At 36.3% G+C, this 15,172-nt stretch overlaps 1 protein-coding gene across 1 annotated transcript in view; it reads right to left on the reverse strand.

The window, feature by feature from the left end:
* Positions 1-15,172, reverse strand: part of DCBLD2 (discoidin, CUB and LCCL domain containing 2) — a 111,420-nt gene that overhangs the window by 50,290 nt on the left and 45,958 nt on the right. The window contains exon 3 of the mRNA XM_037834170.1: positions 14,274-14,411. Within this exon, the coding sequence (XP_037690098.1) occupies positions 14,274-14,411 (138 nt within the window). The remainder of the gene's footprint in view (positions 1-14,273; positions 14,412-15,172) is intronic.

A 15,172-nucleotide genomic window follows, 5' to 3' on the forward strand; every position in this document is an offset into this window, starting at 1 on the left:
AAACCCCCTTCAGAGCCATTCTGCAGCCACTGCCCAGCTCTCCAAGGTCAGTCGTCAACAAAAGCCTCTGTCTGCTTGTTGGGGATTGTATCTTGTATTGAGCAGTCCATGCTTGTTAATTAAAACCCCAGTTGGAGCTCAGCTGAGCTATATCCATCTGCTCAGAGAGTGCTGCTCTCAAGCATTGTGAGGCTTTGCAGTTCAGGCCATGGAGGGAGGGAGCTCCTGGCTTGGATCTGCAGTTTTTACTTACAGATTTTATGCTGTGATCTCGGGCATTCCCCCCAATTCAGGCTGATGTATGATGAGTGGACAGTCACGTTTGTCCCCCTGAAGTTATTCCAGAATTTTTACTAGTTTTTCCTGGTTGTTTATTAGTTTTTCCAGAGGGACAAACTAGCTTCCATTCCTCTCTGTGCCGCCATCTGCTTCTGTCCTTTTCATAAGCTTCTGAGCCATTTGTATTTCCTCTTTGGAAAAGTGTATATCCACAACTTTTGCCCATTTTTTAAATGGGTTGTTTGTCTCTTTGTTGTTGAGTTGTAGGATCTCTTTATATAGTCTGGATATTAAAAACTCTTATCCAAAATGTGGTTTCCAAATATTGTCTCTCACTGAGTCGGCTGCCTTTTTATTTTCCTGACAGAGTCCTTTGATGCACAAAAGTATTCAATTTTGAAGAGATCCCATTTATCTATTTCTTCTTTCATTGCTTGTGCTTTGGGTGTAAGGTCTAGGAAACCACCTTCTACCACAAGATCTTTAAAATATTTCCCTACATTTTCTTATCTTGAATGTTAAGATTTTTGATCTATTTTGAGTTAATTTTTGTATAACATGTGAGATACAGATCTTCTTTCATTCTTTTGGATATGGATATTCAGTTCTTCAAGCACCATTTGTTGAAGAGGCTGTTCTCTCTCAAGAGTGGACTTGGCTGCCATGTCAAAAACCAAGTGTTCATAGAGGAGAGTGTCTATTTCCAAACACTTCATTCGATTCTATTGGTCAGTGTTCTAGTTTGCTAATGCTGTTGGAATGCAAAACACCAGAAATGGACTGGCTTTTATAACGGGGGTTTATCTGTTTACACAGTTACAGTCTTAAGGCCATAAAATGTCCAAGGTAATGCATCAACAATTAGGTGCCTTCATTGGAGGATGGCCGATGACGTCTAGAAAACCTCTGTTAGCTGGGAAGGCAAGTGGCTGGCGTCTGCTCCAAGTTCTGATTTCAAAATGGCTTTCTCCCAGGACGTTCCTCTCTAGGCCTCGGCTCCTCTTCAAAATGTTACTCTCAGTTGCTCTTGGGGCATTTGTTCTCTCTTAGCTTCTCCGGAGCAAGAGTCTGCTTTCAACGGCTGTCTTCAAACTGTCTCTCACCTGCAGCTACTCTCTCAGCTTCTGTGCATTCTTCAAAGTGTCCCTCTTGGCTGTACCAAGTGCGATCCTTCTGTCTGAGCTTATATAGTGCTCCAGTAATTTAATTCAGACACACCTTGAATGGGCGGGGCAACACCTCCATGGAAATTATCCAACCAAAGTCATCACCCACAGTTGGGTGGGGCACATCTCCACAGAAACACTCAAAGAATTACAATCTAATCAATGAACACTGATACATCTGCCCACACAAGATTACATCAAAGATAATGGTGTTTTAGGGGACATAATACACTCAAACCGGCACAGTCAGTATATCCATCTTTATGCCAGTACCGTGCTGTTTTGACCACTGTAGCCTTGTAGTATGTTTTCAAGTCAGGCATTGTGAGACCACCCACTTCATTTTTCTTATTCTCACTTTTTCAAACCAGTGAGATCATACATTTGTCCTTTTGTGTCTGGCTTCTGTCACTCAACATGATGTCTTCAAGGTACATCCATGTTGTCACATGTCTCTGGACTTCATTTCTTCTTATGGCTGAATAATTTTCAAAATTTAGTAAATACTAAATTTTGTTTATCATTGGTTGATGGACACTTGGGTTTCTTCTATTTTTTGGCAACTGTGAACAATGTTTCTATGAACATCAGTGTGCAAATATCTGTTCAAGCACCTGCTTTCAATTCTTTTGGATGTATACTTAGTAGTGGGACTGCCAGGTCATATGGTAGTTCTATACTTAGTGTTCTGAGGAACTGCCAAACTGTCTTCCACAGACGCTGCACCATTTTACATTGTCACCAGCAATGAATGAGTGTTCCTATTTTTCCATATCCTCTCTAATACTTGTTATTGTCTGTTTTTTAATAGCAACCATTCTAATGGGTATGATATGGTATTTCATTGCGGTTTTGATTTGCATTTCCCTGATGGCTAATGGTGTTGAGCATATTTTCATGTGCTTTCTAGACGTGTATATCTTCTTTGGAGGGCTGTCTGTTCAAGTCTTTTGCTCACTTTAAAATTTGTGTGTGTATTGTTAAGGTGAAGGACTTCTTTATACATACTGGATATTAATCTTTTACCGGATACATGGTGTCCAAATATCTTCTCCCATTGTGAAGGCTGTGTTTCATGATAAAGTTCTTTAAGTCACAAGCATTTTTTATTTTGATGGGATCCCATTTATCTTTTTTTCTTTCGTTGCTTGTGCTTTGGATGTAAAGTCTAAGAAACCATTCCCTAACATAAAATCCTGAAAATGCTTCCCTATGTTTTATTGTAGGAGTTTGATAGTTCCAGCTCTTATATTAAGGTCTTTGATCCATTTTGAGTTGACTTTTGTATGTAGTGCAAGTTTGGGTTCCCCCTCCTCTTTTTTGCAAGTAGCACCATTTGTTGAAGAGATTATTCCTTCTTATTAAGTGGTCTTTTCCACCTTGTCAAAAATCAGTTACCCATAAATGTGAGGGCTGATTTTTGACCTCTCAATTCAAGCCCATTCGTCTATATGTCTGTCCTTGTGCCAGTACAATGCTGGTTTGATTAGTGTGGCTTTGTAATACATTTTAAGATCAGGAAGTGTAAGTTTTCCAACTTCATTTTTTCTTTTTCAAGAGGCTTCAGCTATTTGAAGTACCTTACCCTTCCATACAAATGTGATGATTGGCTTTTCCATTTCTGCAAAGAAAGTTGTTGGAATTTTGATTGAGATTGCATTGAATCTACAAATTGCTTTGAGTAGTACTCACATCTTAATGATATTTAGTCTTCCAATCCATGAACACAGGATGTCCTTCCATTTATTTAGATCTTCTTTGATTTCTTTTAGCAATGTTTTGTAGATTTCTGTGTGTACAAGTTCTTTACATAGTGGTTAGAATTATTCCTGGAAACTTGATTCTTTTAGCTGCTATTTTTTTCTTTTTTCTACATTCTTTATTGTGAAATACAGCATATGTTCAGAACAGTGATAACTTTCAAAGTATGATGTAACAAGTAGTTACAGAGCAAATTTGAAATAATTTCAGTTATTTCCTTATTGTGAAATACAACATATACACAGAAAGGGAAATTTCAAAGTACAATTTAACAAGTAATTATATATGTAAATTCACAGAATGTTATGGGTTACAGTTCCACATTTTCATTATTTCCTTCTTGTGAAATATAACATACACAGAAGGGTGATAACTTTCAAAGTACAATTCAATGAGTAGCTATAGAGCAAATTTCAAAGAATATTATGGGTTACAGTTCCACCATTTCTATTATTTCCTTCTATCTATTCTAATACCTTAGCATTTAAAAATTTATTTATATATAGATTTGGTATTTGTAATCCTTTGTTATATCCTATCTTGTCCGTTGTTACCCCTTCCTTTCATTTAATCACTTTCTCAATCTTCAGGGATGTCCAGACAGTGACCAATATAACTTGTTCACATTTAAAATGGGTGTCAACACTATTGGGAAAGGGGCTGCATCTGTTTGATGTTCTTGAAGAGGCTGTTGCCTGTTGGTTTGGGGACTTATCTGGCCTAAGAAAACTCTGGAGGATTTAAGTTTCTGAAAAATAAACTTAGTGACAGATACTTATAGTCTCAGATAGGGACTTAGGTATTTAGGCAATATTGATGATTAGGGCTGGGCATACTGTGACCATATAGCTGGAGCTTGCAAAAGAGTAACCTCCAGGATAGCCTCTCAACTGTTTTTGAAATCTCTTAGCCACTGTAACCTTATTTTGTTACCTTTATTTTCCCCCTTCTATTCAAGAAGACATTTTCAATCCATAAATGCCAGGGCCAGGCTTATTCCTGGGAGTCATGACCCATGAATGGGGAAGGTTAATAAATTTATTTGTTCAGTTGGGCTTAGAGAGAGAAAGGCCACATCTGAGCCATAAAAGAGGTTCTCTGAAGGTGCCACCTAGGCATAATATAGGTAGGCTTAGCATCACTTTTACAGTCATAAGTGTCCATGGTCACTGCCTGGACAACCCTGAAGACTAAGAAGGTGATTAAATGAGAGGATTCACAAGAGCAAGCCTCAAAAGTGAGGGCTTGACTTATTAAGTAGGAAGTTCCTAATTTCACATAGCTTATATTCTGCCCAAGATAAAAAAAAAATCAGTCTCACATTATCTTCACTTAGTTCTACAATCACCATCACTCTCAATTTTAAACATTTATCATAACCAAAATCACTACAAATCTCCTATCAGCCCCTGATTATTGATCCCTAGTATTAGTGTAGTTCTGGTAAGGTATTCCTAATAAATATAGCCTATAATATGCAATGGGCAGTTTTTCCCATATACCACTACTGTTAGCTCTTTGTACCAGTGTCTTACCTTAGAAGTATATCATGCAAACACTTATACTTGTAGTGTTAATCTGTGGGATAAATGCCTTTAAAGAATCACTTTTGATCATGTTCACTTCAATGTGGCACTGATACTTATAATCCCATTTTCAAAAAAACATCACCCTTGTACATTCCCAACCTTTAAGTTCACCCTCATTAACATGTCTGTACAAATCAGGTTATCATTCCCCCTTCACTAGCATCTGTGTATCTCTATGTCCTCTAAATTCTACATTACAAGACACTGATTTTACACTGTTTATAGTAGTGGTAACACACATCTCTCCTTTTGTATCAGACTTATTTCACTCAACATTACGTCTTCAAGGTTCATCCATGTTGTCATATGTTTTAGGACTGCTTTCCTTCTTACAGCTGCATAGTATGCCATCATATGTATATACCACATTTTGTTAATTCCCTTGTCTGTTGGAGGACAATTGGATTGTTTCCATCTCTTGGCAATTGTAAATAATGCCACTATGAACAATGGTGTGCAAATATCTGTTTGTGTCACTATTTTCAGACCTTCTGGGTATATATCGAGATGTGAAATTGCCAGTTCATAGGGTAACTCAATATCTAGTTTTCTGAGGAACCACCAAACTGTCTTCCACAGTGGCTGTACCATTATACATTCCCACCAGCAATGAATAAGAGCTCTAATTTCTCCACATCCTCTCCAGCCTTGGTAATTTCCTGTTTGTTTAATGGCAGCCACTCTTATTGTTGAGATGATATCTCATTTTGGTTTTGATTTACAAAAATTCCTCTAATATCTAGTGAAGATAAACATTTTTTTTTCATATGTTTTTTAGCCATTTGTTATTTCCTCTTCAGAAAAATATCTTTTCATATCTTTTGCCCATTTCAAAATTTGGCTGTTTGTATGATTACTATTGAGTTGTAGAATTTCCTTCTATATGTAGTATATCAGTCTCTTATCAGATACATGGTTTCCAAATATTTTCTCCCATTGAGTTGGCTGCCTCTTCAACTTTTTGACAAAGTCCAAGCTTTTGATTTTGAGGAGTTCCCATTGATCTATTTTTTCTTTTGTTGCTTGTGCTTTGGGTGTAAGGTCTAAGAAGCTACCTTACAATCCCAGGAGTGAAGATGTTTCCCTACATCATCTTCTAGGTTTATGGTACTGACTCTTATATTGAGGTCTCTGACCCACACTGAGTTAATTTTTGTATAGTGGGGTAAGCTAAGGGTCTTCTTTCATTCTTTTCATTACCTTATAAAAAATCAGTTAGCCTTAGATCTGGGGGTCTATTTCTGAACTCTTGATTTGATTCCATTTATCAACATGTCTATCTTTGTGCCAGTACCATGCTCTTTGGACGATTGTGGTTTTATAACAGGCTTTAAAGTCAGGAAGTGTAAGTCCTCCCACTTCATTCTTCTTTTTAAGAATGTTTTTGGCAATTTGCTGCCTCTTTCCCTTCCAAATAATTTGATAAACAGCTTTTCCAAGTCTGTAAAGTAGGTTGTTGGAATTCTGATTGGAATTGCATTGAATCTGTATATCAGTGTGGGTAGATTTGAAATCATAATGACATTTAGCTTTCCTATCAATGAACATGGAACATCTTTCCACCTATTTACATTCTCTTCAATTTCTTTTAGTAAAGTTTTATAATTTTCTGTGTAAAGGTCTTTTACATCTTGGGTAAGTTTATTCGTAGGTACTTGATTTTTTTGATTGCTATTGTGAATGGAATTGTTTTCTTGAGTGTCTCTTCAGTTAGGTCATTTCTAGTGTATAGGAACATTACTAACTTTTGTACATTTATCTTGTATCTCACCAGTTTGCTGAATCTGTTTATTAGCTCAAATAGCTTTCGGTCATTGATTTCTCAGCATTTTCCAAATATACATTCATCTTCTGCAAATAATGACAGTTTTGCCTTTTTCTTTCCAATTTGGATGCCTTTTATTTCTTTGTCTTGCAAAATTACTCTGGCTAGAGCTTTGAATAATAGTGTTGAAAATAGTGGAGACAGTGGGCATCCTTGTCTCATGCCTAATTTAGGGGGAAGGCTTTCAGTCTCTCAACACTGAGTATTATGCTGGCTGTTTTACATGTATGCTCTTTACTATGCTCTTTACTGTATTGAGGAAGCGTCCTTCAATTGCTACTTTTGAACTGACTTTATCAGAAAAGGGCGCTGGATTTTGTCAAATGTTTGTACAGCATCTTTGAGATAATCATTTGATTTTCCCCTTTCAATTTGTTAATGTGGTTTATTACATTTTCTTATGTGGAACCACCCTTGCATGCCTGGAATGAACCCCACTTGGTCATATGTATGATTCTTTTAATGCGTCTTTGGAGTCTACTTTCAAGTATTTTGTCCAGAATTTTTGCATCTATATTCATTAGGAAGATTGACCTGAACTTTTCTGTTCTTGTATTTTTATCTGTTTTTGATAATTAGACTGATGTTAGCTTCAAAACATGAGTTAGGTAGTGTTCCTTTTTTCTTCAATTTTCTGAAAGAATTTGACAGGGATGGTGTCAGTTATTTTTGGAAAGTTTGGTAAAATTACCCTTTGAAGCCATCTGGCCCTGGGCTTTGATTTGTACGAAGCCTTTTGATGACTGACTGAATCTCTTTACTTGTGACTAGTTTGTTGAGGTCTGCCATTTCTTTGGACAGTCTAGGTTGTTTAAGTATTTCCAGGAAACTATCCATTTCCTCTAAATTGCCTAGTTTGTTGGCATACAGTTGTTCATGGTATCCTCTTATCATTTTTAAAATTTCTTCCAGATCCATACTAATGTAAACCCCCTCTCATTTCTGATTTTATTTGGGTCTTCTCTCTTTTTGACTTTGTCGGTCTAAGGGTTTGCCATTCTTGTTGATCTTCTCAAAGAACCAACTTTTGGTTTTATTTATTCTATTGTTTTTTGGTTCTCTGGGTCATTTATTCCTGCTTTAATCCTTGTTATTTCTTTTCTTTTACTTGCTATAGGGTTAATTTGCTGATCATTCTTCGGCTTCTTCAGTTATTTCATTAGGTCATTGATTTTAGCTCTTTCTTTGTAATGTATACATTTATAGCTATAAATTTCTCCCTCAGCACAATGTTCACTGCATCACATAGGTTTTGATATGTTGTGTTCCCCATTTCATTGGTCTCTAGATATTTACCTATGTCTCTTGCAACTTATTTGACCCACTGATTGTTTATGAGTGTGTTGTTTAACCTCCATACATTTGTGAATGTTCTTGAATGTTCTGGTTCCTTGGTGGTTACTGACTTCCAGTTGCATTCCATTATGGTCAGGGAATGTGCTCTGAAAAATTTCAATCTTTTTAAGTTTCTCAACGCTTGTCTTATGCCCCAGCATATGATAAATGCTGGAGAACATCCCATGAGCGCTAGAGAACAATGTATATCCTGGTAATTTGGGATGTAACACTCAATAGAATTTTTCTAAGTCTAATTCATTTATGACACCATTTAGCTTCTCAGTTTCCTTACTCGTCCTGTGGTTGTTCCATCTATGGAATAGAGTGGTGTATTGAGATTTCCCACTATAATCGTAAAAACGTCTATTGCTCCTTCCAGTTTTGCCAATGTTTTTCTCATGTACTTTGGAATTCCTTGATTGGATGCATAAACATTTATGACTTAAATTTTCTTGGTGAATTGTCCCTTTTATTAACATATAGTTCCTTTTTTGTTTCCTGGGACATCTTTGTATTTAAAGTCTCTTTTGACTGATATTAGTATTGCTATCCCTGCTTTCTTTTGGCTGCAGCTTGTGTGGAATACTTTTTCCATCTCTTTGTGCCTCTGGGTATAAGATGAGACTCTGATAAATGGCATATTGATGGATCATACTTTTTAATCCATTCTGCCAATCAGTATCTTTTAATTAAGGGGTTTACTCCATTCATGTACAATGTTATTAATGTGAAGGGAGTTCTTGATTCAACCATCTTATCCTTTGTTTTTTATTTGTCAGAAACATTCACCCTCTCTTTTTTTTCCCTTTAAGTCACTCTTACTAATACTCTTCAGTTCTGTGCCCTCCTCCTGACTTCTCTCTCCTTTCTTTTTTTTCTCAGCCCTTTCGTATTTCTGGCAGGGCAGTCTCTCAATAACAAAGTCTCTCAGCATTTGTTTGTCTGTGAAAATTTTAAACTCTCCCTCAATTTTGAAGGAGAGCTTTACTGGATAAAGAATTCTTGGCTGACAATTTTTCTCTTTCAGAATCTTAAATTTTGTCATACCACTGCCTTCTCACCTCCATGGTGCCTGCTGAGTAGTCAGTACATAGTCTCATGTTTCCCCTGTATGTGGTGAATCGCTTCTCTCTTGCCGCTTTTAGAACTTTCTCATTCTCCTCAGAATTTGACAATCTGATCAATATATGTCTTGGAGTGAGTTTATTTGGGTTTATTTTATTTGGAGCTCGCTGGGCAACTTTGATTTGCATATTTATGCCATTTAGCAAGGTTGGGAAATTTTCCCTATGTTTTGAAACACTCTTCCTAGCCCTTTACTCTTCTCTTCTCCTTCGGGGAAACCAATGATTCTTAGATTTGTCTGCTTCATATTGTCCATCATTACCCTGAGATCCATTTCAAATTTTTCAATTTTTTTCACCATTTGGTCTTTTGTGCATTTGCTTTCAATTGCACTGTCCTCTAGTTCACCTGTTCTTTCTTCTATCTCTTCAAATCTGCTGGCGTGGGCCTCTTCTATATTTTTAATTGGATCAACAGTATCTTTTATTTCTGTAAGATTGTCTAACTTTTTATTTATTCTTTTAAACTCTTATGTTCTTCTAGAGTCTTCTTGATGTCCTTTATGTCTTTAGCCATCTTGCTGACATTTGTGAGTAATTCTTTAATTAATCACACCAAATTTTGTGTCTCCTCTGGCTTTTTAATTTGTTCTTGACTTCTCCATATCTTCTAGATTTTTCAGGCGCTTCAGGATTTTCTGTCGGCTTCAGTGCGTTTGCTTGTCTTGATAAGCATATTTTAGGAAATTCAGGATTATTTGAGTGTTCATATATAATTCGGCAGAGCTACACACAGACTGGCAAGGGGGTAAACCCCAATGTTGCTGCTCCTTCTAGCACAGGAGATGGTGACTGTCCAGGAGCCACAGACACTGAGGGAGACTGAGTCAGTTTTGATTGTGCCCAAGACCCTCAGGTGTGCACTGAAACGTCTAAAGCTCTTGAGATATTTCAGGCATAAGGTGACAACCTGTCCCCATTCACAGCAGTCCCAGAGCTTGCACGATGCCCTAGGCACTCTCCAGGTGACTCCCGCAGCAAGGACGCCTCCTCCACCACAGTCCCCTTTTAGCTGCTATTTTGAAATTTTTTCTTGATTTCTTCTTCTGATTGTTCATTGCTTGTGTATAGAAACACTGATTTTGCGGTTTGATCTTGTACCTCACTACTTTCTTGAATTCATTTATTAGCTTAGGAGTTTTGTTGTGTGGATTTTTCAGTTTTTCTGTATATAGGATCATGTCATCTGCAAATATGAAAAGTTTTACTTCTTCCTTTCCAATTTGGATATCTTTTATTTATCTTTCTTGTCTAATTGCCCTGACAAGAGCTTTCCATCATTCACCATTAAGTTGATCTTAGCTGTGGGCTTTTCATATATGCCCTTTATCATATTGAGGAAGTTTCCTTCTATTCCTAGTGTTCTAATTGTTTAAATCAAGAAAGGGCATGGTATTTTGTCAAATGCCTTCTCTTCATCAATTGAGATGATCATGTGCATTTTTCCTGCATTCCATTAATGTAGTGAATTGCATTAATTGATTTTCTTATGTTGAACCAAGCTTGCATTCCAGGGATAAATCCCAGTTGATCGTGGTGTATATAAGTCCTTTAATATGCTATTGGATTCAGTTTGCTGTTATTTTTTTGAGGATTTTGCATCTGTATTCCTAAGAGATTTTGGTCAGTAGTTTTCTTTTATTGTAGTATCTTTATCTGGTTTTGGTATGAGAGTAATGTTGGCCTTATAGAATGAGTTACAGAGTGTTCACTCCTTTCAGTGTTTTGGAAGTTTGTGCAGAATTGGAGGTAATTCTTGAAGCCATCTTGTCCTGAGGTTTTCTTTATGGGGAGGTTTTTGATGACTGATTTACTTTGTTGCAATATCTTTCTTCTTGAGTCAATGTAAGTAGGGGTAGGTTGTTTCTAAGAATTTATCCATTTCATATAGGTTATATAATTTCTAGGCATACAGTTGTTCACAGTATTCACTTATAGTCCTTTTCATTTCAGTGGGGTCAGTAGTAATGTCTCCCTTTTCATTTCTGCAACTTTTAAGTTTTTAAAGCCACTGATTTCTTGCCTCCATGGTTTCTGATGAGAAACTGACACTCAATCTTACTGGGACTTCCTTGTATGTAACACACTGCTTTTCTCTTGCAGCTTTCAGAACTCTCCTCTTGTCCTTTGCATTTGATAGCGTAATCAATAAATGATGAGGTGTATTTTTCTTAATGTTTATCCTGTTTGCTGTTTTCTCAACTTCTTGGATGTGCAAACTCACATCTTTTGCTAAGTTTGGGAAGTTCTGTCATTATTTCTTTTAATATTCCTCTGCCCCTTTCTCTCTCTCTTCCCCTTCCAGGATTTCCATAACATGTACACTGATGCACTTGATGGTGTCCCACAGCTTTCTTAGGCTATTTTTGCTTTTAATATTGCTGTTTTCTTTCTGCTTCTCTGTTGTCTCATTTCTAGACACCTGTCTTCAAGTTCACTGATTCTTTCTTCTGCCAGTTATAATATGCTCTTGAAACCGTCCTGGGCATTTTTCATTTCATTTATTGTGGTGTTCAACTCCAGTAGTTCTGTTTGGTTCCTTTTAAAAATTTCTATCTCCTTACCTAGACTCTCATATTGTTCATTCATTGTTTCCTGATATCTTGTAGTTCTTCCTCCTCACAGAGCAGGGAAGATTATAGAAACAAACAAAATGTAAATCTAATAATGTTAGTAATTTGCTCTAACAGCTTCCATGTACTCTTAGGAAAGAAACCCAATTCTCACATTTTCTACAAAGCTGGGAATAACATTACCTATTCTCCCCTCACTCACTCCACTCGAGCTACGCCAGCTTTGTTCCAGTTTCCCCAAAGTACCTTTGCACCTGCTGTTCTTTTCCCTAGAGTGTTCTTTTTATCTGCCTGGAACATCCAACTCATCCTTCAGTTCTCAGCTTAAAAGTGACGTCTTCAGGAAAGCTTTGCTCTTTATCAATTTTCCACTCCCTGCCTCCGTCTGGGCTCCTGTTATTTGAACTTTTCCTGTATCATACTTATAATAACAACAAGTAACCATTTGTGAATGTCTTTTATCCAGGCCTGTACTGTAAAGCCCCAGGAAGGCATATTGTGTCTGTTTTATTCACTGCCATATCCCCCGTGCCAGGCATATAGCAGGGTAAAAGCACTGATCAGATTATAATTTTACAATGCGTTCTTTCACAAAGTAGTAGTATCTCTCAGAAAGACTTGACTTTATCAACACATACTACAACATTAACAGATCTTTGTGAAAGTATAATAAACAAAGAAGCTGTTGAAGCAAGATTTTTCACAATCTTTTCATTCCCAAATACTCTAAACCTTGAACCAGGTTGCTAAGCTGGGGACAAGCAGTGATGTTCCATGAAAATATTCTTGGAATTCAGTGTGGCAGCTAAGTTCACTGATGGAACCAAACTGAGGCTTTCAACCAAAGCTAACTATCCTTCAAACGAAAGAGTGACTTTCAGAAATTGTGACTGAAAGACCACACAAGAAGACTAGGAAATCCAACCAGTGTTCTGTTGAATATAATTTAGCCAACTTATTTAACTTAAAATTTGTTTTAAAAATGTTTCATGGAAATTCTTAAGCAACATTAATGCAGGGAATTCAGACTTCTGTGGATTAAAAAACCTCCATAATTTAAATATCTAATGTAAGAACATTTTTTTAAATAGGGGAGGACACTTTTTTCCAGAAAATATCGACTTGATAAATAACAGTGATAGAAAAGTAAAAATATGAATTAAATAACTGTACTGATTTTAACACAAAGAATCTTAAGCAGGCTAAGCAGCAAATTAAACTGCTTATTTTTTATTCACTCACCTATCAGTTTAAGACTTTCAGGAAGTAAGACTGAAAGGATGGGAATCCATCATAATCTCACTGAATATTCCCTACCTTACAGGTCTCTTCCTTGGATGGAGGGGAAAAACATGTGTGCATGTGTGCAGTAGAAAGGAGGAAAACTAACATTTGTTGCATACCTACTATATTGCATTTCTACAGATACTATACATGTATTATTATATTTAGTCCTCATAACTAACCAATCTAAAGATGAGGCTTACAAAGGTGAAATGACTAGCCAGAGGTCACTGAGCTAGCATGTGGTAGAGGGAGGTTTCAATTCCAGAGCTACCCAGTGCCCTTTCCACAATGTCATACAGCCTTAGGTTTCCTGGTTCTGTCAAACATATTAACTGTTCATTTAGTGTAATGTTCATAGTTCTTTTCTTGAAACTCACTATTCCATGTTTTCTTTCTTATGCCTTATTTCATAGCTCAGAAAGTAGAATCTTTTCCACACAGATCAGCAACCTCTACATTATGTTTGTTGTAAATGAAACTTTTAACAAGACATATAGTGTTTACCTCAAATCTCCATAGCTGAGAAGGAATAGCTTGCTTTGACTTCAGTGATTCCAATGTCCAACATTCTCACACTGAGGAGGTTCTTGGCAATTCCCCATTTGTATAATATTAAGTAAAAGCTAATTTTTAATTTTAAATGATCAAGTTAGTTACTCGGTAGTTGAATATCAAAATAACCATGTTTTATGATTTAAATTTTTATTTTGATTTATCCTTCTACTAGCAACGGTTGTTAAACTTTCCCACCAAAGTACCCCAATAGCTGGGGGGGGAATGAACATATACCACAGTAGACAAAACATGTGAGAAATTTCATTTAAGTCTTGTATTTTCCCTTATAGATAACAGGAACATTTTGCATTCTATTCTACTTCATGGCATTGCTTTTAACTTTTTCTCCCTTCAGATCCTGAACACCTCAGATGTGAGTGTCTCAGAAGGCACTCCCCAAGGTACTGCTGGTGGTATGAGATCCTACGTTGAGATGCCTGAAAATACGGTCTTTAACACAGTACTGAGAAATGGCAAATTACGGATAATAAAGCTTTAAACTGATATGATACATTTCAATAAGTGATAGTTCTTTTAAAAGTTAAAATCTCACAAAAGAAGAATCATATAGGGAAAGTACACAGACTTTATATAAAAGTTTACACACTTTTAATTTCTGGAATTCTGAAACTGATTTGTCAAATGCATGTACATGTCAATTGTGCAGCCTTTTTTGCTCTCTTCCAATCTCAGATACACAAGTACTTGAAGAAACTTTTCATTTTTGTTTTTAAAAATTGCAAAATGTGGAAAATACTGTAAAAAGGGAAAATTACCTTTTCTGTCTATAACAGAGTATGAGGCCAAAAATCCTCGTCCAGAAACATGGATTCCACTCATAAAAAGCACTGTAATTTCATTGCTTTCTGATTCAATAGAATGGTTCATCTGCAACCCCAGACCACAGTATTTGCCTAGGAAAAAAGAAAGGCAGATATTTGGTTTAACTCTCTTGAAATCAATAATATTTAGAATGTGTATAACAATGGAATCAGATAATATACCAAACTGGGTATTAAAATAGTATAAAATGATGACTACAATATTTAAAATTAGAAACCTAGTAATGATTAAAAATCACATCAATTTGGAGAAAAAATTAAATGCCAAGTAATAACTGTTCAAACAACTTAAAAAGAGGAAACAATATAGACCTCACTGACCTTACGAAGATTCAACCTTCTGTGAAACATATATTCTTTAAAACAATCAGGAGGAATTTTTTAAAAAATTAACTTATAAAGCATTGCAGAGCTCACAAATGAATTGATAGTCAATTCTTAACATCCTCCCCACAGGATCACCTAGATTGCTGGCCTCAGAGCAGACCCTCACATCTTGCTTGCACCTATTCAATTTTTCTTCTGAAGATTGCTGGACTTCTAGTCCCGTTAGGCAACTGCATCCAGTCCCATGAATTTAACTATGCTCTGATAGCTCATGAATTTTTACCTCTATCCATAGCCTTTCCCTTACATTTCAGATGCAAATATTCAACTGCCTCATCATTTAATGTCTAATAGACACATAAAAATAATATATCTCCAGGACAGTTCATAGGATAAAAGGAGAAGAAGAAAAAAGAACTAGAGCAATATGTCTACCAATAAATAATAAAAAGTGGATTTTCTTATGTGAATGGTAATTTGCTGACAAATTCTGAAAAATGGATTCC

This window comes from Choloepus didactylus, chromosome 1 (assembly GCF_015220235.1).
Source record: "Choloepus didactylus isolate mChoDid1 chromosome 1, mChoDid1.pri, whole genome shotgun sequence".
Taxonomy (NCBI): Eukaryota; Metazoa; Chordata; class Mammalia; order Pilosa; family Megalonychidae; genus Choloepus; species Choloepus didactylus.